Genomic DNA, 22,435 nt, shown 5'->3' on the forward strand with positions numbered 1-22,435 from the left:
AACACAGAAATGAAAGGCGTTGTCGTTATTAAAGAGCAGACACGAACGCATCAATTGACGTTCTTACTCTCATATTCAAACGTTATTGGACCCACAATCCTCGTTTTTTCAAGTACTATTGAACGCGGCAGGACACCAGGGGAGTGTTCCAAATCACCGGGAAGTTTGCAATTCCGACCTCCCAACTTCCACTCGAACGCACCATTTACTCCTCAACATGGCTGCGAAATGGTGGTAGTCTGTTGTTGTACCGTTTAGCACAGATCGGACCAAAAATCTGGTTAATTTGCTACTTTAAGCATTAGTAGGTCACGTTAAAGGTGACTACATCTAGAAATCGGTTGGTGGTGCTTATTAAATCGAAACGATGAGTTACACCACGAAGGTAGTCCAGGTGACGAATGTCTCGCCGAGCACGACGTCGGAGCAGATGAGAACTCTCTTCGGCTTCCTTGGAACCATCGAAGAACTCAAATTATTTCCACCAGAGTGAGTGAACAAAGCGACACGTTGCTCACTAAATTCGAGTGGGGATATATTTTCTAGCCAATTGTTCATTTGAAACGTTAAGAGTAAAATAATCGACAGACGGCCTCGCGCGCCATAGCGAGGCCTGGTTAGCACTGATGCTAACGTAGCTAAAGCTACCCGCTTTTTATCTATCACGTGGGCTTGTGTCTAAGTCATTGTGAATGTAAGACTTTTATCTCTTTTGCTGCACTAATGTGTAGGGGTGATCAGAGTTACAATCGGGCTTCTGTAGACCAACGTCATAATCACTTGCAAGTATTGTTGCATTTAAACTTGAACTCGGATGAGCACTTGAAATAGAGGTACTATACGTAATTTTAGTAAGATTCGCTCAAATGAACGTGCACAAGTTTTAGCAATAAGTGTAAAGTCGGGAGGGCAAAAGACGATTTGCAAAGTGACTGACGTATAATTGATTTTAAAGATGTGCACAAAATGGCAGCCAACAACACTTTCATAACAAGCAAAATGGCCTAAATCTGGTTATTCCAGCCTTCACAAATATACCTTGGGGATTAAAGGTAGTATTTTGCAATCTGGTGTATGAAGTGGGTCTCATATTGAAATGTGTATTTTGCCTATTTCTAGTCATGACTCCATGAGTCTCAAGCTTCCCCTTAATAGAGCTCTGTCCTTGAAGACCTGCAACATTGTCATTATCTTCTATTTGCCGTTTCATAACAAATAGCTTACTGTGGTCGTTATCTTCTATTTGCCGGTTCATAACAAATAGCTTACTGTATGAATGTATGAAGTAAGGAAAAATCCCATCGCTGTTCGGTTTCGGTTCCACCCTCTTGAGAGAATAAATGTAAAATAAAAGTGCATTTGTGGCCGACAGTCTTGTCTGTGGTTCACCTGTGCCCAGAATATTCTGTAATAAAAGTTTCAAAGTCACTGTTCATCACCTCCAGCCTGTATTTGGACAACCAGCATCTTCCACATCCGAAATTAATCGAACCCAAGGAGGAAGATAGAGTGCTCTTCCTCAACGTACAATGTACAAGATTCATTTTTAACACCGGCTCAATTTTTCGTGTACAATTGTCTCATATTAAATCAGGCGTACGTTTTTCCGCGCTACTAAATAGCCCAAGACGCTATGCATATCAGTTGATGTTAAATTGACTCTCATCCTGTCTTCCACAGCGACTCGCCCATGCCTGTGACGTCACGCGTATGTTTTGTGAAGTTCCAGGAACCAGAGTCTGTTGGCGTGTCCCAACATCTGACCAACACTGTGTTTGTGGATCGAGCTTTGATCGTGGTCCCCTTTGCCGAAGGTTTGTGTCCCTGCAAAAACCTGTCAATCATTAGAATATCTTCAGATGCCATGTCATTTTTGGTATACTGCACCGATGCAAACCAAAAATACTGCATCAGTATACCAAATCTGCTTTAATGAGAAATGAGTTGGTAATAATTTGAAAATGGGTTCTGAATTCAATCATAGCATTTAAGTTCTCCCCCATACCCGACTATCCTCTGTTAAACTTCTCTCTGTCATTTGTGTGTGACTGTGTGTGTGTGCGCGTGAGTGCAAGTGTGTGTTTGGATTTGTAGTGAAGAAGTCAAAAGCAGCCCCCTGGTTGATGGCTGAAGGTGGTCCTCTGCCTGCCAACAGGGGACTTTAAACATTTGCAAAAGGCCAGGATGCATTCAAGCCCCGCCCCTTTTTTGTCCTCTATTGTCTCTCTCTCCATTTTCTTTTTTACAAATTAACTCCCATCTCTCCTAGGTGCCTCATACTGATGCACTAGATGTTACATTACAGCTCAAGCGTGAACTAATCCAACGTTTGGACGTATACCGAGGGATTACGTTATCTATACCAAGCTCAAATATACTCCTAGATATACTTTTATCCTTTATTAACAAAGCAAAACTACATCAACATTGCATATATTGTTTTTTTGGGTCCTAACAAAGGCGAGCAAAGTACACCACTGTTGTTATTCTATCTGCCTGTGTGCTTTTAAGATGTAAAGGACCACACTCTGGTGTAAAGTAGTGCAACAAACTGTACCTGACAGGTTTTTTTTTCTTCCAATCTTGATCCAGTGCCAAAGTCAAGTTCGGATAAACAGGTTTTACAAACACGACCAAAATAATTAGTTTTCAAACAGGCCAGTTGCAATTTAACGACCTGGATGAATGAGAATATTGACAGACGATGCATTATTACAAGAGTAAAGCCGTATTTGTTAAAAAAAATAAAAATTCTGACGCCGTGATTTAAATACAAAGAAAATGAAGTCAAATCAATGAAGTTAAATATAATTGTCTCAAAATACGAGGAAACTTTTTTGCCTTAGATTGCCATTGATGTTTAATCCCTTTTGATTGGGAGGACTGGTAATAAATAATCACTGCCAGTGTGATGAAATGCAGTCTATTGCAGGAATAAACAAATGAAGAATGTTGCCTAAAAAGTTGGCTATGTCAAAGTGATGGCTTTACCTGTTTTCACTAATAGTCTAACATGAATCTAATCTCATGCTTGAGCGCGGGCGGTTTAAGTGCAGCTGACCATATATTTCACGGCAGGATGGTTCCAAAATCAACGCCTAAGAATCTGTGTTTGCAAAGACAAACAGTAAAAACTGCCTTGAGCCACTCAATGAGAGCAGCGATAGCCACAAAGAGGGTTTGCGTAATAGCGCGCATCTGAGATGGCCGCCGACATAACTCACTGGATGTTGCTACACTGTGTAACATTTAACAGTGGTCTTCTTTTTGTTGTTGTGTTTTACAGTTGTTTTTCCCCTGGCTCAGCCAGACCGTAGACTGAAACGCTCCTGCAGAAAATACCACCCGACATTATTTGTCTCCTGCAGCCATTTTCTCTCCCCCCCTCTTTCTCTCTCTTTCTCCAGTGTGCTCTTTTTGTTTTTCTTGTTGTCGTGTGTGTGTATGTGTGTGAGAGTCACGAGCTGTGAAGGAATTAAATGAGGTGGAGAGGGGGAGCACTGTGGGGTTAGTAACAACTCTTCTCTTGTCTTGGGGTTCCTTTGACAGAGTCGGGCTGCCACAAACTATTTTTGATCGTTGACTACAGTAAAACGCAATTATTTTGGGTGATTAGTCGGTTTATACATTAAGTTATTGAAATTGGAGCCCTCGATACAATGTCACTCTGGAGCTATTTTTTTTTTCCTCAAATGAAAAACTGAAGTTTGCTATTCTTGCATTAGAATAGTTATTTTGGTAGTTGATAAGTTGAATAATCATAGCGGCCCTAATTTATATTTCAAGCCAGGCTCACAATCGGGCAGAATTTTCGCACATAGTTAAAAGCGGTCCATTTTTTTTTACATGAAACAGTGAGGTTTTTACCTACCTTCGTTTTTGGACTATAAGATGCTATTTATTTTTCCTATGTTCGAACACTCCTGCTAATAGTCCAGCGTGGTTTAAATATAAACACGATTTTCATGTAAAATTTGATGCATAAAGCTTATAGTCCAAAAATGACAGTAGTTTGGGGGGGTAGCAAAATATATTCATACTCGCCCTGTGGTAATAAAACTTGCACATCCGTTTTTGTAACTTTTTTTGGCAAACAGTTTGAGCCAGCCCACACGTCATGTTTTCCATATTTTTTTTTTATCCTTATCAAATTCTAGTGGTTTTTCCGCACCTTTCCAATTGACTGTTTCATTTGTTTTTACACTTGGGTCATTCTGCGACAAAGTAAAAGGTTGCTAAATCACTTTAGCCGGCAGGTTTTACTGTGACACTAGTATTTAAGTGTAATAGGTTCAAGGACAGGTAAGAAAAAAAAAAGAAATTGATGATAAGCAGGTTGATACTGCTATTGTCATGTGGTGTATTTCAACTGTGATGTGCATTTTTTTTCTTTTTTTTTTCCAATTTATTTTGGAGACAATTGTGTCCGAGTTTTGCCAACCGCCCTAAAATTCTCTCTGTTGTTTGTATCTCCGATTTTTTTCTCTGTGTGTGCTTTTTTAGTAGCGAAGGCGCCGTGAGTGAGTCGCTTGTTTGAGTAAACCGTCTAAATGAAAACTCACTGCCCACTGGAGAAGAGCTGGGCTTGCTCACGTTTGGTTCATGACTTAGCAAACACATTCAGGTGATCCATTCTTGGCAGTGTTCATTGGACTTAGTGTGATTGTATGCCAGCTTTAGTTTGTGTCACTGCAATCATTGTGTTGAAAGTCTGCACACCGTTGGAAGGTAACATCTCTCAGTGTGAAGGCACTTGTCTTTTGTTTTTTTTTCTTCTCTGACATGTGACGCTCACGCAGTCGCCGCTTCCCGTTCTGACGCTGCCTGTTGTTCCTCGCAGGATCCATCCCGGATGAGGCCAAAGCGTTGTCCTTGCTGGCGCCGGCCAACGCCGTTGCGGGGATATTGCCCGGAGGAGGACTTCTCCCGACGCCAAACCCCCTGCCCAATCAGGGTGTAAGATGTCCAAGATGCTCTTTATTCGGAATATCTGCTTGAAATCCATCGAATAAGCCTTTTTGTCATTGCTTAGATGGGCGCAAACCCGTTCGCCGGCCTCAACATGGATGCCATGGCTGCGTTTGGATTTCCTGGACCGAACATGAATCCTCAGGTGAGGTCAATTGACATTAGGGTAATGCTGGATTTGGAGGGCATATTGGCTTTCTGCTAATTTTATTTTACACTAAAGTAGGGTTCGGTAGCTCCAACCAGGTTAAGAACCACTGCACTAAGCGTTTATTGGCTCACGGTCCTAAATGTTTTCACCCGTGTTTTAGAATGAACTTTATGCGTACTTTACAATCTCATTCAGAGTAGAAAATTCATTTGGAGTGCTTGAATGTCATTCTTCTGAAACCATCATAATTAATGTTCAATACCAATGATGTCCAAGGCCTGAGCTGTTTTTTTTAATTTTGTTTCTTTGTTTTACCTCTTCTAAAAATATTTGTTGTATTTATTATTAAGCTTTCTTTTGTGATGTCAAACTATTTTTTTATAGTCTTTTTCTTCTATATTTGGCATCACGTTAACAAATCACCACTAATGTTATCTTTTTAGCAGAAGTAAAAGCTAGTAAACTTATGTGAATCGATCAAGGAAAACTAGTCGTTTTATTGTTTTGGCACAGAACTATAAATAAAGTTTGGGAACCCTTGATAATTTTCATTTCCTAGTCATTGACCATTGGGATCATATATATTTATGAAGTTGCTAATCCAAACACTAAATGACATGGGGTGCCCGAACTTGAACATACCGCTGCAGAACAAATGATTCAACTTTAAATATTCTAACTAGCAATTATTGACTATGTATTAACAGGCTGCCGACCAGCTGCTGAAGCTCATGACCGATCCTCAGTAAGTAGCAGAAAATGAATCATCAAATGAAAATTATGTTTCAAATTAATTTCTATACAAAACTGACTCTCGGTGTGCTGCAGGCTCAACCCGCTGGCGGCGGGATTGAACTTGAGCGCTGGCCTCAAAGCGGACGCCGCCAATAAAGAAATGGAAGAAGCTATGAAGAGAGTGCGAGAGGCGCAGTCGCTCATTTCTGCTGCCATAGAACCTGGAAGTGAGTTATCTTTTTGTGTTTTTTTTCTTTTTCTTGCTACGTCAAGTCAAATCTTAACCTAACACGTTTCGCTCCACTAGACGAGAGCCGGAAGAAGCGTTCTCGTTCGCGATCCAGGAGGAGGCGCTCCAGATCCAGGTCGAGACGCAGGTACCTGTCGTTCCAAACTAGAAACGGAGGTCTTTGGTTCAGCGTTGAAAAAGTGCTAACGCCGAGTACAACGCAGGCGAAGCGGCAGCAGGTCCAGGCGGCGTTCTGTCTCCAGAAGCAGGCGGCGCTCCAAAAGCCCCCGTAGGAGGCGCAGCCGCTCCAGAGACAGAGGGAGGCGCTCCAGGAGTAGATCCAGGTATATGCGTGGCCACGTGATAGATAATGAATGCTCTTGAAAATTGACGTCAATGCTAATTGCCATATTTTTCGGACCAAATGTCGCAAAGAATGAACAATGAAAGATAGAATTTTGTAGGCCGTTTTTTTAAATTTTTCAGAAACAACAAACATACAAAGTAGGCACCTGTTAATATGTATCCCCCCCCAAAAAACTTGTGCTATAGTTTGCGGTCAGAAAGAAAAAGTGTCACTCAAGTAGAAGTCGCAAGCCAAGCTTGGAGTGTGAAAAAAAGAATATGGTAGTATCTGAAAGATCAAATGTTCCCAGCAGAGATCGTAAGAAGGAAGAAGCTTTGAGGCGGAGGTCCAAAACGCCACCCAAGAGTTACAGTACTACTCGGAGGTCTCGCAGTGCAAGCAGGTGAGCAATACACAAGGACTCGACACAGTCGCTCTCCGAAGAGAACGGCCGCTCACGTCTTGCCCTCTGCGTTCAGGAGACGCCGAAGGAGTCGCACTCCCAGCCGCTCCCCCAAGAAGTCGCCTAAGAAGAGAAGCTCCAGATCTCCATCTCCTCGTAGGTCAGTAAGGTAAAGAAGAATACGATGCTTGGTGTTTTGATTTGAGTCCTTCAGAAATGAGCCAACCATAAGCCATTGTTTGTGTACTGCGCAGGCACAAAAAGGAGAAGAAGCGCGACAAGGAGCGAGAGCGCCGCAGCGACAAAGACAGGGGACGGGAAGAGAGGGAGCGCTCCACCAGCAAAAAGAAGAGAAGCAGAGACAAGGATAGGGAACGAGAACGAGACAAAGAACGAGACAGAGACAGAGGCAGGGAAAGAGAAAGGGATCGAGAAAGGGATCACGACAGGAAGTCCGACGGATTAGAGAAGGGAGACACCAAGGTAAAACAATATTGAGCATTATTAACATTGTCTTTCTTTTTTTATATTTTTTTAATAAACCTTTACAGGGCTCCCATTTAACTCATTGTCTACCATTGACAGCATTAGCACAATCTATTTGGACGCGGTTTGGAGAATGAACATACGTTCCCAGACAAAATGGATTTGACAATGAGCGCCATCATTCACGTTCAGTCCTCCCTTTTTAAATGGAATTGGACATGTTTCGCTGTAAATGTTAAATATTTTAAATTCTATTGGCTAACCAGGCTTTAGAGTCTTACTTGTGGGGCTTTAACTTCAGTATAGATAGTTTTAATTCCGCTTAATTTCAATAATTCGTCTATTTTAATTTGCATTTATAAAATATATAATTATTTGAAAATAATTGGAAAAATACAATGTTTTTTTTTTTTACTATAGAATAGATCAACGGTCTTAAATGTAACTTTTGAATAGCCGTCCACTGTGGTGACCAAAACAAACCAAGGAAATCACAAACAAATGCATTTTGTTTTCAGATCACGAGGGATTACGATGAAGAGGAGCAGGGCTATGACAGCGAGAAGGAGCGTCAGGAGAGGAAGGCATCCGACTACTCGGACTCCGACTACCAGCCTCAGTTTGCCGAAGGCAACGGCGACTCGCAGCAGGCCAACGGCGACGACGAAGAAGACGCAGATGGCGACGCCGATGCTGATGCCGATGCGGATGCCCGCGAGGATGACATGGACGTGAGCGACTAAGCCGCGCCATCCCCCTCGTTCTATCCGAATGTGAATTGTGCTATGAAGAAAATGGAACAGAAAAAAAAAAAACACCCTCCCCATCGTGATTGCTTCATTTTCCCAGGTCACATTAAAGTGCGTTGATGCTTGTCACATAAACTGGAAGTCCACGTTGGAGGTTTTTTCTTCTTCCTCTCTCACATAATGCTTTAATTCACATGCAATGTTTTTGCTAGCCTCTCCCTCATCATTGTTAGTGTCTTGTTATTCGGTAATGTTTCTCTTAGCAATTGTTTCTTTTATATAAATAAAAAAAAATAAAAAAAAGATGCCATGGTGTCTGCATTGTTTTTTTTCGTACCTTATCAAGTATTGTGGGACACGCGCTTTGTATTTGTTACGGAAATGAAGCAAGAAAAATGACATCTGTTATCGGAATCTCGTTATTTGACCCATGCCCATAATATTTGATAGTGTGATCTATTTAATCTAAAATATGGTGTCCTTATGAGTTGATACCATGTCTAAATGACATTTTATTATTGATCCCTAATTGCTATGTCTGAATCAATCCAACCCTCAATAACTATTTTATGGCTATAAAACTTTACTGCAGCTACTACCGCTGCGACACATGAAAAAAATATACATGTATATGTATGTGTGTGTATATATATATATATATATATATATATATATATATATATATATATATATATATATATATATATATATATATATATATATTTATTTGTATGTATATGTTCATATTGGAATGACTTTGGATGACTTTTATTGTGAAGGTCCCAAACCTAAAAGCAACAGCTGACGCGTGAGCCCCAGTACGCCGCAGCTATTCTACGTCATCTTCAAAACATGGACATTGAGTTGGGATGACAAATGACCTTGTGGAGCACGATATGCAAGCCACCATCTTTCCAACATTCAATAGGGCGGAACAATATGGATGTGGTTACGCCTATTAATCACGCAGCTGTGTAGCTGTGTAAATTAAGCGCATGCGCAGCTGTGTAAATTAAGCACATGCGCAGTCTCTCGCCCTTTCGCCATTTCTACGGTGATGTTCGAACGAGTAGCATCCAAGCGAGGTAAGCTCCAGAGCAATTTACTGGCCTAAGTGCATTTTTATCACGCTAAGGGGAGATTTTTTAGGAATCAATTGAACCAAAACACCAACGAATCTGTTAGTTTAATGCCAGCTTGAACACACAATCGACAATTTAAGTTTGGACTGCTTTTCCCCACCGGCTGTGTGCAGTTTGTTACTATTAGCATTAGCGTCGCGACGACGCTTCCCATTTGACTGTTGTCCGTTTCCTCTCCATTATTGAGTCGTGTAGAAAGACTTTTAATTTAATCAAACAAAGCCGAGAGATCAACGGACAGTTTATTGGGTAAAGGCTCACTCAAAAATGACATCCAGAGGCACGACTGGTGTGTTGAATGTAATGATAGTTTTCACTGTGTGTTAAGCACCCGTTTCCAATTTGCAATCGTTCTGTTTTCACAAAAAAAAAAAACATTTATACAAAAATTGTTAAGCCAACTTTCTCCTAGCTGTCAACGTCAGTCTGCATATTTAATCGGCTTGTCTGGAAAAGGGAAAATAGCACGGGGCACTCACTAACTTATTTTCATTCTTTATTTTGATCGTTTAATAAACTTCTTGTAAGATTTTTCTTTCCTGTTATAATTGTTTTGATTTAACCAGGCTTTTTGGGAGTTGCCAGTTTTCCCTGTTTACCATCAAGATTTCTGTCTGTCCAGAACACTCATCACACCCTTGAGGTTACAAGAGAGCAGACTGGGCCAGACCAAGGTAAAACTATTTCCATAAAAACACCTAAGCATATCTATTGAATCGCCACTCTATATGTTAACTTTTGCTTTTTTTGTTGCAAGTTTTCCCTATTTAGCAGCTCTTCCTGCCTGCTCAGAACACGGTAAAACTAGTTCCTAAACCTGTCTCTATATGATAGCTTTTTACTTTACTACCTGTATAAGGGGGTAAAGTAAAAAGCTATCATAGAGTTCTCATGATGGCAAAGCAAGACCCTTAAGGAACTATTTTTATTGATAAAACTTCATTCTAAAGTAAATTTGAGCAGGATGTTTTTTTTTTTAAACACTTAGGTCTTTTTTCCCCCCAAGTGTTTAAAAAAAAAAATACATCCTGCTCAAATTTACTTTAAAATGAAGTTTTATCAATAAAAATAGTTCCTTAAGGGTCTTGCTTTGCCATCATGAGAACTCTATATGATAGCTTTTTACTTTACTACCTGTACAAGACCCTTAAGGAACTATTTTTATTGATAAAACTTCATGTTAAAGTACATTTGAGCAGAATTTTTTTTGTTAAAACACTTGGGGGAAAAAAAGACCTAAAAATCTTCATGGTCTTTTTTTTTTTATTTTCTAAGTTTTTTCCTTAAATGTTCTTGAGTAAATTTATATTTCCAACATTTATAATTGTTTTGTCTGCAGGTGGAGAAAAAGAATGAGCACTTCAATGTAATGTCAACTAAGTGTTTTCCTGTCAATAAAAACATTTAACCTGTCATATCACTTGTATTCATTTGCTACTTAAATGAAGAATAAGCCATATATACAATTCAAGAAATTTATTTTTTCACAAGTTGAGATTTTCAAGATGCATGAGCCATGGAGCAGTCCAATCTTCCATCTGTAAATGGATGAAAAGTCCTCTTCCCCTTGGATGGAATACTGGAAGAAAATGTCAGTGTAATGTTTTTTTTAAGTCCAACATTAAAGACTGAACTAAATCAAACTAGCCCAAAAGGATACTTACCAAAGAGGCCCTTCTTCCAATAACACCATCAGCAGGTCTTCATCCCACTGAAAAAGGCAAGCAAAATTAAAGCCATATGAGGAAAAAAATGGAAATATTAGACCTACCCCACTGACTTGTTTTCTTTTTGATCACTGCAGAGGCACTCAAAAATAAGTCTATAACAGGGATCTCTAACTCATCCTCAAAAGCCCCTATTCAGTCTATTTTCCATGTCTTCCAACACACAAAAATCAAAAGCTCATGACCCAAGCTGGACAGCTTGCTGATGAGTTGATTCAGATGTGGTGGGAGATATGGAAAACATACTGGACAGGGGCCCCTTGAGGTCCAGAGTTGGAGACCCTTGCTCTATAAAGACAAGTACCAGTGAGTGGATGTTGGTGTCAAAGACTGCCATTCACCGTGTCTCCCTTTCTTTAGCATTGATTTGGTAAACTTGGGTGGAACCTGAAGAGAAGCAAGATACAAAAGGAGTAGTTTTAATACACAAAAAATGAAAACAATAAATAAAATTACCTGAAACACTTGGTTCCTACTTCTCTGCCTTGACTTCTTTGGCCTTGTCAATTTTGACAGCTTTCACCGGCGTTGTCACCTCTTCCACCATCTGTGCCTTTAAACCTCTGCAAAACACCACAGCATGATTACATTTGGATGCACAAATGACCCACATTAATTTCCCCATGTTATTTCATTCTAGATTAGTTTTTTCAGTCAATCATTTCAAATATACTCATTTTTCAAAATAAATATCCCAAAAAGCTTCCATTTTCTCTTCCTAAACCGAGGAAAAATTGTTATTTTACCATACGTCTAAACCCAAGACAAAAATGACCCCTGCGCTATTGTTGAATAATGTCTCACTTAGGTTTTGCCAAAACTACATTTAAAAATACAAATGAAAAGGTCCAAGCCCTGAGGTCTTCCTTTAAGAAAACGAAGGGAAAACAAGCCCAGGGTTAAGGTGTATATATATTTATGCTTTAAGTGTACCGTTTATTCCTTACACCTCTTCTGATGCCACTTGTGTGGGTACGAGTTACCCACACAGGTTCTTGCTATTAAAAAATCAACACCAAGCCAGTTAAAGTGGGGTTTCATTCATAATTGGAATGTATAATAATGAAAACCATGCTAATTTATCAAAGCCGTGAATACTGAACGCTGATACTTATGACACGGATCGAGAAAACAAACTTTTAAAAAAGGACTCACTTTGCTGACAAACAGCTCGTTATGGCGTCGGCAAGCTGCTCCTTTTTGGTCGTTTTGGCCACATTCTTGAGGTTTCCCAAAAGTATGTGCTCGTTGAGGAACTGAAACATACAATGGAATATAATTTTAAACAGAGTTATAGGCAACGCAATGCAGCCAATTTGTTTGCAAACATTTTTGTCTCCATCCACATGGGGCTACAGCACGCGATCGAAGAATGCTCCCGTCAAAAGGCACTCTTAAAATGAGAACTGGGGCTTCACAATCCCCAAATGACAACGTACCGAATGCGCTCCATTGTCTTGTAAGCAGTTTATCAGGTCTTTCTTCGGTTAATCGTCACTTCTGAGCTGCTCTGCAGTCGACACGCAAGCTGCCGCCTGGCTCATCCGCCATTTTGAAGGCGACCATTTGAACTCTGAACTTCGTCACGCCAATTAAAGGTACACACACACACAAAAATACATTGTCATAATAACGTGTATATTTGAATATTCAGCTATTGTGGGTTGACAAAACCGCTTTTAAATCAACACAACAATATATGTATACATATATATGTGTATATATATACATATATATATACGTATATATGTAGATATATATATATATATATATATATATATATATATATATATATATATATATATGTATATATATGTATATATATATATATATATATATATATATATATATATATATATATATATATGTATATATATATATATATATATATATATATATGTATATATATATGTATATATATATATATATATGTATATATATATATATATATATATATATATATATATATATATATATATATATATATATATATATATATATATATGTATATATATATATATATATATATTTGCTTGTGCAGCTCGCTACAGATACAGTTTGTTAGCTATAGCCAGTCAACTCTCTCATTAGCCATTCATAGTTTGTGAAAGCGATGACTATCCCTACGTCTGCGATTAAGCCTCGGGGTCGCCAACTCGAAATCTGATTGGTTAAAGCAACAGTTTTATCGAGGCTTATTTTATGCTGCAGGGCCTGCAGAGCTGATTGTGAAAGCCTCCGGGTAATTTCTGACCCGGGCAAAAATTAAGGGCTGAAATTTCTCATCTCATTTTCTGAACCGCTTCATCTCCATTAGGGTCGCAGGGGGTGCTGGAGCCTATTAAGCTGACTACGGGCCAGAGGCCGGGGACACCCTGAATCGGTGGCCAGCCGATCGCAGGGCACGAGACAGACAACCATGCACTCATATCCATACCTAAGGGCAATTTTAGAGTGTCCAATCAGCCTACCATGGATGTTTTTGGAATGTGGGAGGAAACCGGAGTACCCAGAGGAAACCCACGCAGGCCCGAGGAGAACATCCAAACTCCACACAGGCGGTCATGACCTGGATTTGAGCCCAGAACCCCAGGGCTGTGAGTCCGACGCGCTAACTACTCATCCGCCGGGCCGGCCCTATAAAGTTTATTTTACATTTAATAGAATTTCACTCATTGCCTGCCATCGACAATAATAGTTACCCAATTCATCCAACTTGGGAAGGCAGACTGTGAATGCTCATGATTCAGCGCCGGAACGTTCCTTAATTCGATCCTCCCAGGTCCTGTCAATGGTAGCCAACGGGGAAAATGAGTGCCCTGTAAATAATTTTTGAATGAAAAGGTTAAACAGATGGCAAAAAATAAATGTGATGCTGGTGCTTTATTGAAAAGGGAAGGATGAGTGCCAATGATTTCACAGCTTAGTTCATACAAATAACTGACAAGCTACTGCAAGTACTTGATGGTACTTTACGTGGTGACATTATTTTCAATGCACTTCCGTATCCCCCAAAACACGAGTGTAGAGACTCGAGACGCCAGCGACATCACACCTGATAAGTCCCGCGAGCGCTCCCTCCCATCTTTGACACAAAAACAACAACGCAAAAGACGGGTGTGGAGCAGGAGGTAAACTTGAGCTAACCTGAATGTGGCATATGAACACGATTTGGAGCTCATTTCAAAACATTCTTGTGTATGTATTGCTACACAGTGTAAGAGACATATATGTACAAATGCATAATCAAGTCTTGAGCTATAACGTGACCTATATTATTTTGTTTAGTTTTTAGAGATAAAAATATTTACGGTGTCAGTACTTGTGAAACAAACAAAAAAAAGAATACGAAGATTAATAATAATATACATGGAGTTCTTTGATGAGAGAATAGCAGCATGAAAGCATTGGTTTGCTTTGGATCCAGCGACAAAATGGCTGGCCGTCAGTTCCCTTATGATATAATACAGATAAAAAAGATGTCCTTAAATAGTGGCTTTAACCCTATTAAGTCTACAAGTTGGCTTAAGTTGAACAAAATGTTTAATTAATCCTCTCTGCTCATATACGTTAACCACTAAACTCGTTTGTAGTTTGTTGCTAACCAAAAAAAAGGAGCAGGAATCGTTTTTCATGTTTTTAAATATCCGCAACATAAATATTGTTCAATATCATTTAAAAAATAAAAAAAAGGCCTGCCACATCTAATTTCTCCCTGACAGCCATTTTGAGAAATACAGTATGCTTTATGTAAGGGTTGCGTTTCCAGGTGGTCAGAGGTCCGGAAAGCGGCTGGGGTCTTCTTTAAATTCGGGTGGGATGACGAATAGAGAGCTCTCAAACTGCTCGTGGTGGAACTCCTGGAAGGTGACGGTGGCCGTGATGGTCGGGAAGACGGGGATATCTGCTCAAGAGACGGTTTGAGGGTCGTTAATTAAAGGGCCGGAGCCGCCGCATACCCGGACGGACGTACCCAGTTTGACGGGAAAACCGGGGGGCAGCTTCATCTGAACGAACTCCCGCAGCTTGTTGAAATGTTTGAACGGAGCTACCACCTCCAACACGTTCAGTAAGCTATAAAAATGGTGACAAAGCAATTATCAATTTCAATTACAGTGGTATTTTTCCATTGCCAAAGTGGGATTACAAAAAACTTTTTGGTGTGAACAAAGGACTTTGAATTTCTGTTTCGATTTTAGTAACTTCTTACTCTTTTCTTTCCTTTACTTATAGAAAGAGTATTTTTTTCTGTGTGGACGAACAAAGTAATTAGATGACTTTGGATCTTCATTGTCAGATGTCATTTAGTTGACAATTATGTTTATATTGCGTATAGTTGGTATAATTTAAGTGGAAACCACTTGCAACCTTACCATCATGAGAAACATTCTTGGATTTTAGAGCAGGATTACATTTCCTATATTAGTTCCCATTTAGTAACAGCTACTATTATATCTGATAGCACGTGTCCGATCAAACGTGCGTACTTACGATTCGATACCCAGAGGGAAGTCCTGGCTCATGGCCACAGTGGCCTTGAAGTGCTTTTTGTTCTCCTTACACATCAGCTCCCTGCCCACATGAGGAGGCCTGTGTCCACAAGGAGAGTATCAGAACACGGTTCTACTCAAGGAATCATCTCAAATAATGGCTACCGTACTTTCCGTGCTCCGCCGTGATGTACTCCTCCCAGGAAATGGTGTTGGGGGCCGGGGCGGAAAGGGACTGCCTCCTCACGGACTGCGCGGAGAATTCGGCATTTTCATTCCGAAGCAAGAAAACCCTAAAAAAAAGCGTCATGTACCTCAAAGTTGTGCTCGCTGATGCTGCCGCCTTTGCTGAGGCTCTCCATGATGGCTTTGTTCCTGAGGATGTCCTCTTCGCTCAAGTGCTCGCGGCGTTTTCTGGACTCCAGCACCAGACCGTTGACGGCATAGAAGTCGGCCAAAAAATTGCCCACCCGTTCCTGAGAATATCATGTCAAGGGACCATACATCATCAGAACATAATCATTTTATCTTGTAGGTTTTGCTTTATAAACTGAAAATACATTTGTAAAAACAAACGTCTCGCCCCCAGTGATTATTTTACTTCCATTAGATGTCATTTTTTTGCATGTATAAATGCTCATCGTCATCATCGATAAAGGCCTGTATAGTGGTAGAGAATTTATTTAAATGGCACTGAAAAATGATCAACTGACTGCCAGCTGTCTCACCTTCAATCAATTGCAAATTAAACATTATTTCTGAACCACGCGTTTGTGTTTGCAATTATTTATCACTCTGCTTGAAACATGTAGCATGATTAATTTCAGAAATACCAGCCGTGTAGCTCCACTGTATTTTTTATAATACATTAAAAATGCTGAAAATTTAACTACACACCCTTGGCCAAAAATTTTCAGACTCTTACTCATTCAACTGAATGGTGAAATTTCTCCAAACGTACGCCCGCAGGAGTAATTTTGGCTAATTTTTAGACTCTTTCTCATTCTATTGAATGGTGAAAATTCTCAAAAGGTACATAATTTTGGCTATTTATCGTTATATACGCACACGCTAGTGACCACAATGAGCATACAGAGCACAGTTCTTACCGTTTTGTCCTCCCTGAAGAGCCAGCCGCTCTGAGTGCGGGAAAAGCTGATGGACTTTGTGGACAAGGTGGCCGAGTAGACGTCGCTGCTCATCAAAATGTCCACCTCCTCCTCAGTCTCCACCTCAGACTCCTTTGTATCATAAACACAAACATTTCTATGATGGACTACTGCTGCTGCTTCTCTAGGAAAAGTGTCTCAGACCTCGTGGTGTATTCTTTGGTACACTTTGGCCTCGTTGTCCAGGACCACAAAGGACTGCGAGGGCAGTGCGTCACCATTGAAGATGAAGCTGAGGTCACCGCGCTGACACTTCATATCGATGAAGTCAATGAGGGTGGTGTCCAACCTATAAACGAGGGAATGTTATTGTTTGTGTAGTCACAGTGAAAACATCCCACATGTTGTCTGTCGCTCCTTTTAATGTGACCAAATGTGTTTTGCCCCCCTAAAAAACATGTCAGGAGGGTTGTATTTTTAGCAATCATGAAATTCATGGTTCCTCTAAAACAATTTTGACAAACAAAACAAGGATACATTCAACCCAAAACATTGAAATTGCCTATTCAATTCACATTGTCGCTGATTAAAACCCACAAGAATTTTTGACTCACCCAAAAAACTCCATTAGTGGAATCCCCCCCCCCAAAAAAAAACTCTATTGGCATCTATTGAGATTTAGACAGGACCCCAAAAAAACTCAAACTGATTTCAAAAGTTTAAACTTCTGTTTTACTCACTCGTCTTGAAAACAGCATTTGAGAAAATTTATACAAAAAATCAGCATTGAACCCTTTAATTTTACTGAACTCCATGGTCAACATAATTGGACCCACAAAAATATCCCCTTAGCACCCGTTCAAATTCAACACCCATTCAAACAAGTCCAAATTGGTCCACATCGGTTCCCATTGGCTCCTGGATGCAGAAATAAAATACTTATTGTTGGTCTTTTTTTATTATTATTATTTACCTCAAATCTAGTTCCCACATAAAAAACACAAGTTTCAAACCTTTGCCTAACATATTTCTCCAAAAAAGGATTTTTCTTTACACACGCTCACTTATTTGACTAAATGGCCATTTTTTTCTGACCAAAAAGACACAATGAGCAAGAAAACATTCTCCACAAATTGAATTTTCTAGCCATGTTACTTTACTTACCCCTTTTTTATGTGCATACCTGATATTGATGCCCTGCTTGTAGATTTTACAAGTGTCCGATGGAAGCATCCGGGACAATAGAGGCACTGTGATGGAGAAATTATGCTAAGACATTTAAAAAAAAAAACAATTTCCATCCGTGTTTGGACAACCTGCTTACCCCAGCTTTGAAAATCCCAATGCAGTTCCAAATAAAAGTCCCCAAGCTACAAGAAGATTTGCGCATGATGAAATTTGACACCAAAATCATCGTCGCATTTGATGTGCTTACCTCCTTGAGGGCTTTCAACAACTTTGGCCTTTTGTCTTCGACGCTCTCGCGCGATTGCTGCTTCAGTTTGCGCAATATTGCTGTAACTGGCAGATAGAAAATGAAAAGCAATTAAAATCGCTACGCGCCTTCAAGGCTAACTTTTACTGAATGACTGTAAAGTCGCTTAACAATTTTTGAAGGTAATTTTTTTTCAAGTCGGTGATGTGATGAGGCCAAGCTTTTTTTTGAATGCGTATCACTCTGTAAATGTTAATTATGAAGAGAAAAATAAATCACCCACTAGTCTACAGTTCCCTCTCAGGCATGGATGGTTCTTATGACTTGATCGTGTTTTGTTATAAAAAAAATGGTGATTATCTTTGCAAAGCACAATTTCTCATTGTGTTGTGTACCTAATGAAGTGTCAAATCAATGGATTCACACATGAGGAAATAGTGTGCATTTGGTTAAACTAAGACACAAAAAAGCAAAAAAAAAACAATATACAGTATAATAAAGTTCATTGGTGCATCACTTTATTAAAGGAGTAATTCTATTGGCTACTTAATCACACGTGGGCACGTCTAAGTAACGCACGAGCAGGCAGCTCCATAAACTAATGCATCTTGCAAGATCTGTTGTGGGAGCAATGGATGGTCGTAATGTGCTGACAAGGCAATTTGCACCAACTAAAGGTGATGATAGAGGACAAATCGCCTTTTTTCTCTCTCTACCTCTATCATGCATTGCCTTCAATTGCCATTTCCTATTAAAAAACGGCTGCATTGGTATGCATGTACATAAATCCCGAGTGGGCGGGGGTCGCATGCTTAGCATCTACATTAGCAAGAGACAAGACTTGCTGCCATGAAGGCTACTTTTCAATAATTCACTCTGGACTCTTCTATCTTTAATGGCTTGTACAAGATTTGGAGCATGAACAGAAAGAAGGCATCCCATAAAGCTTTTTGATGAGCTTTACTGACGTTAAGCCACTATCCAGGCTACGCTCCAAGGCTGCCGGCAAGGCCGAAGCCAGGAAAGCAAATGCTCGGAACAAATCCACAAACTAACACGCACAGAAATGCAACAAATAGGACGCTCCAATTTAAAGTAAAGAGAAAATTGTCTAAAGATTGCTTCATAATTAATTAATACAGCCCTTTTCTAATGCTTGTTCCTATTAGGCTGTCATTATGAGCTATACAACGGAGTATTTGTTAAAGTGCACTTACTCATTTGTCGGTCACCATAGCTGATAGCTTCTGCTAGAGGACTCCATCCTTGTGCATTCTTCATCTTTACAGGTGCATTGTGGGCCAGAAGAAGAAGGGCACATTCTAAAAAAAATTAAAAAAAATACTTTTGTATGTATTTTTTGGTACAATAAAAAGAAAAAGATATGGAATTTTAAAAATCACCCTTTACCAGTGTTTTCTAATTAGTGGGTTGGGTCCAAAATGTGGGTTGACAGTAAAAAAATTAAACATAAAACATTATATTTGTGTTTATTTAAAGTTTACCCTTTTTTTTACATTTTGTGCCATTGTGTTGTGCAATTTATAAAAAGGCGACATGGTCCCTGATTATTATTATTATATTTTTTTAAATGACCATTCTGACTGCTCAAATACTATCGCAAATTTACCGATTATGAAATAATTGGAAAACTATTTTGATAATTCAAGAATCATTTGGAGGCTTGGGATAACCATAAAGTGATGACATTTTTAAAACTTCAATTTATCAACAGGAAATATTCTCCGATTTCTGCCAAAGCTCATGAAAGCAAAGTATCTTTGTGAAATCAAAATATAACATTTCAAAATATTTCTTTTTTACTATGAGAAAACAATTGTCATTCTATTCATCAGAGTATGCATGTTTGAGCAATTTCTGCGCGATCACTTGCTCAATTTCATATCATGCCGTGATTTTGATAAAGGGATAAACACTTTTAAAATGTGTAATTTGAATTGATTTGAATTGAATTGAATTATTTTATTGTCATTATAAAAGTATAATAAGGCTTAAAGCTTTACCACAAAGTGCACAAATAGCAACAACAAACAGACAAATAAATAATAACAATAAATAAGTAATCAACATAATAAGTAGTCAACAACATAAGTAAGTAGGGAAGAGCACAAACAAACCGATAAATAATCAATAAATAAGAAATACAAAATAATAAATAAATAAGCAGTCAACATAATAGATAAGTAGTCATACCCAAGATGCCAAAAATATTCGACAAGTTTATTTAAAAATATATATATAGTTTGAACAGCACGGTGGAAAAAAACAAGTTTTGGCAATAGCAACTCTTACCTTTGTGGCCTAGCATCACAGCCAAGTGAAGTGGTGTATTACCTAAAAAAAACAGTGTATATTCTTTACTGGTAAAAGAAGTAAAGAAAAAAACGAGAAAATCCAAATTCTGTAGAAATAGTTGGTGAATGCCGTTCTTACCATGCACGTCTTTTTGCGAGATGCTGTGGGTCCTGATGAGGGAGGAGAGTCGTCTCACATCCCCCTTGAACACGCACTCGTGCACGGGGAAGTCTTCGTTGGTGAGGATGATCGGATTCTTATTATCGTCATTGACAATCGTACTGATGGACCCGTTGCCGTTCAGGTTGTTTGCATTTAGCTGCTGCTGATGCAGTGCCGACGGTTTGACGGATTTTAGGAAAGCTTTGTTGGACTTAAATTGGTGCGCGGTTCCATTCGAAGTCTCGTCAAACGAGTCGCTTTGCGCATTTTTGTTGCCTTTGTAGTGCTCCTTCCGCACGGCGAGTATCGTCTCACCTGTCATAACGGCAAAAAAAGACCTCCACCCAACGAGCTACTAGCTAATTACAGCTGATGACATGAGAAATACACACAAATGTTGAAATGATCAATTCCGTTGATCGAAGGTCGTCAAAGTTGACAGCGGCATTAAGAGAGCAGCCGGGAAGCGGTGCTACGGCTGCTAGCTAGCCCGCAATTAAAAAGAAATATGTATACAGTACACGGTGGGCGCGGCGTCAAAAGCCCAAAAGCTACAAATATCAAAGCGTACACTCATAAGAACACACGCATTTAAGACTAAAGCATAAATAATTACAAGATTGGTGCCTCCATTAATTTTTGTACCCTTATTTGTATAAAAACCGGTTGAGAATCAGCGCGTTTTGCGGCAAATAACAGACGGGATGGTTCAATAAGACAGGAGTGTTAAGCTCCTCTCGCGAGAACCACCGTGAATGCGCTTGTTTGGTGACGTCATTTTCACGCGCCATTATTGTTGCGCGGAGTTTACGGAGCCAGTCAACTCCGGTAAATCATTTTACATTTGTATTTTATATTTCTCTAGAATGGCTAGCAGCAAGAAGGGGAAGAAAGTCGTTAACCAGGAGGAACTTCGGCGTTTGATGCGAGAGAAGCAAAGGCAGACGTCCGAGAAGAAGCGCGTCGAGTCTCCGTTTGCCAAATATAACAGTTTGGGACACTTGAGCTGCGCTCTGTGCAACACGCAGCTCAAGTCTGAGCTCCTGTGGCCCACTCACGTCTTGGGGAAGCAGCACAAGGAGAAGGTCATCGAGCTTAAAGAAGGGAAACAGACACAGCCAAATCCACCGCTGAAGAGAAAAGTGACGGAGGACGACGACGTCAATGCGAAAAAGGCCAAGTCAGCAGCAGGTCAGTCGGTCGCAGGGGTACCTGGAGATTTCTTCGAGAAAACCAACTCTGTCAAGAAGTCTGCTGGTGTAAGTCTGCTAGCTGGAGTTTATGATGATGACGACGACGAGGATGAAGATATGTTGCCCGCGGCAGCAGCACCACCGACCACCGCTGATCCTCAGCCCGTAGAATCCGCTGGCCTACCAGCAGACTTCTTTGACAGCTCCATCCCAAGCGTCCCGGCAGTATCTCACTCGGGCTCCATCGTCAAGGCAGAGGAGCCGGAGAAAAGCGTCGAGAAAAAGGACAACACGGCCGAGGCCCTGCCCGAGGGGTTCTTCGACGACCCGGTGCGAGACGCCAAGGTACGCAACGTGGATGCTCCCAAGGATCATATGGACAAAGAGTGGGAGGAGTTCCAGAAGGAGATACGGCAGGTAAACACCAAATCGGAGGCCATCGTGGCCGTGGACGATGAGGAGGGTCGCCTCGAGAGGCAGATAGACGAGATCGATGAGCAAATCCAGTGTTATAAGAGGGTGGAGATGCTGAGGGACAAGAGAGACATGGCAAAGAGAAGGTCTCGGCCCAGGACGGAAGAACCTATGGAGATTGAAGACAACATAAAGGAGGAAGAAGAGGACCACGAAGAGGAACTTCTGGGACTTCTGTATCAGGACTGGAGGGCCAAAGGGGCATTGGCATGATTTATGTACATAGTGTCATGAAAATCAATTTACACCACCAACTCAACATTTTGTATTTAATGTATGTCACCATGTTATCTGGAGAATAAAAGCTCATCAAATACCGC

General features: G+C 40.1%; 3 protein-coding genes and 1 long non-coding RNA gene across 8 annotated transcripts; 3 read left to right on the forward strand and 1 right to left on the reverse strand.

The window, feature by feature from the left end:
• Nucleotides 1-175: 175 nt before the first annotated feature.
• LOC144085615 (uncharacterized) lies at nucleotides 176-8,382 on the forward strand. 2 transcript variants are annotated; one of them, XM_077615077.1, is made up of 12 exons: nucleotides 176-489; nucleotides 1,681-1,814; nucleotides 4,841-4,956; nucleotides 5,033-5,113; nucleotides 5,827-5,864; nucleotides 5,948-6,081; nucleotides 6,162-6,231; nucleotides 6,308-6,427; nucleotides 6,743-6,832; nucleotides 6,909-7,001; nucleotides 7,087-7,315; nucleotides 7,837-8,382. In XM_077615077.1, the coding sequence occupies exons 1-12, from the start codon at nucleotides 368-370 to the stop codon at nucleotides 8,059-8,061; spliced, it is 1,452 nt and encodes a 483-aa protein (XP_077471203.1). In that variant the 5' UTR covers nucleotides 176-367; the 3' UTR covers nucleotides 8,062-8,382. The 2 variants fall into 2 exon arrangements, with proteins under 2 accessions (XP_077471203.1, XP_077471204.1); XM_077615078.1 differs by having other exon boundaries at nucleotides 6,909-6,992.
• A 524-nt stretch (nucleotides 8,383-8,906) lies between these two features.
• On the forward strand, nucleotides 8,907-10,603 carry LOC144085597 (uncharacterized). Of its 2 annotated transcripts, none has more exons than XR_013304186.1 (4): nucleotides 8,907-9,152; nucleotides 9,776-9,883; nucleotides 9,967-10,007; nucleotides 10,549-10,603. It is a non-coding gene; the product is annotated as an uncharacterized LOC144085597 (long non-coding RNA). The 2 variants fall into 2 exon arrangements; XR_013304187.1 differs by having other exon boundaries at nucleotides 9,832-9,883.
• Nucleotides 10,604-10,670: 67 nt separating this feature from the next.
• Nucleotides 10,671-21,200, reverse strand: LOC144085594 (ankyrin repeat domain-containing protein 13C-like). Of its 3 annotated transcripts, XM_077615039.1 has the most exons (19): nucleotides 20,425-21,200; nucleotides 20,284-20,325; nucleotides 19,188-19,292; nucleotides 17,971-18,056; nucleotides 17,860-17,905; nucleotides 17,719-17,785; nucleotides 16,740-16,884; nucleotides 16,536-16,667; nucleotides 15,741-15,902; nucleotides 15,597-15,676; nucleotides 15,428-15,526; nucleotides 14,910-15,010; nucleotides 13,639-14,840; nucleotides 12,376-12,514; nucleotides 12,092-12,192; nucleotides 11,393-11,499; nucleotides 10,981-11,323; nucleotides 10,874-10,920; nucleotides 10,671-10,788 (listed from the first exon to the last, which is right to left on the reverse strand). In XM_077615039.1, exons 1-13 carry the CDS (start codon nucleotides 20,768-20,770, stop codon nucleotides 14,710-14,712), a joined length of 1,542 nt encoding a protein of 513 aa, XP_077471165.1. In that variant the 5' UTR covers nucleotides 20,771-21,200; the 3' UTR covers nucleotides 10,671-10,788; nucleotides 10,874-10,920; nucleotides 10,981-11,323; nucleotides 11,393-11,499; nucleotides 12,092-12,192; nucleotides 12,376-12,514; nucleotides 13,639-14,709. The 3 variants fall into 3 exon arrangements, with proteins under 3 accessions (XP_077471165.1, XP_077471166.1, XP_077471164.1); XM_077615040.1 differs by having other exon boundaries at nucleotides 10,874-11,323; nucleotides 11,413-11,499; XM_077615038.1 differs by having other exon boundaries at nucleotides 10,874-11,323.
• Nucleotides 21,162-22,433, forward strand: znf830 (zinc finger protein 830). The gene has a single exon (XM_077615043.1). It carries the CDS (start codon nucleotides 21,204-21,206, stop codon nucleotides 22,326-22,328), a length of 1,125 nt encoding a protein of 374 aa, XP_077471169.1. The 5' UTR covers nucleotides 21,162-21,203; the 3' UTR covers nucleotides 22,329-22,433.
• Nucleotides 22,434-22,435: the final 2 nt, after the last annotated feature.

This window comes from Stigmatopora argus, chromosome 12 (assembly GCF_051989625.1).
Source record: "Stigmatopora argus isolate UIUO_Sarg chromosome 12, RoL_Sarg_1.0, whole genome shotgun sequence".
NCBI lineage: Eukaryota > Metazoa > Chordata > Actinopteri > Syngnathiformes > Syngnathidae > Stigmatopora > Stigmatopora argus.

Excerpts from the sequence above, each read along its gene's own strand:
- LOC144085615 (XM_077615077.1), top strand. The coding sequence starts at position 368 with ATGAGTTACACCACGAAGGTAGTCCAGGTGACGAATGTCTCGCCGAGC. Across the intron at positions 5,865-5,947 it reads AAGCTCATGACCGATCCTCA|GCTCAACCCGCTGGCGGCGG; the intron begins GTAAGTAGCAGA and ends GGTGTGCTGCAG. Across the intron at positions 6,428-6,742 it reads CGCTCCAGGAGTAGATCCAG|AGATCGTAAGAAGGAAGAAG; the intron begins GTATATGCGTGG and ends TGTTCCCAGCAG.
- LOC144085594 (XM_077615040.1), bottom strand. The coding sequence starts at position 20,770 with ATGACAGGTGAGACGATACTCGCCGTGCGGAAGGAGCACTACAAAGGC. Across the intron at positions 19,293-20,283 it reads TGTGATGCTAGGCCACAAAG|AATGTGCCCTTCTTCTTCTG; the intron begins GTAAGAGTTGCT and ends AATTTTTTTTAG. Across the intron at positions 17,906-17,970 it reads TGTTGAAAGCCCTCAAGGAG|CTTGGGGACTTTTATTTGGA; the intron begins GTAAGCACATCA and ends ATCTTCTTGTAG.
- znf830 (XM_077615043.1), top strand. The coding sequence starts at position 21,204 with ATGCGCTTGTTTGGTGACGTCATTTTCACGCGCCATTATTGTTGCGCG.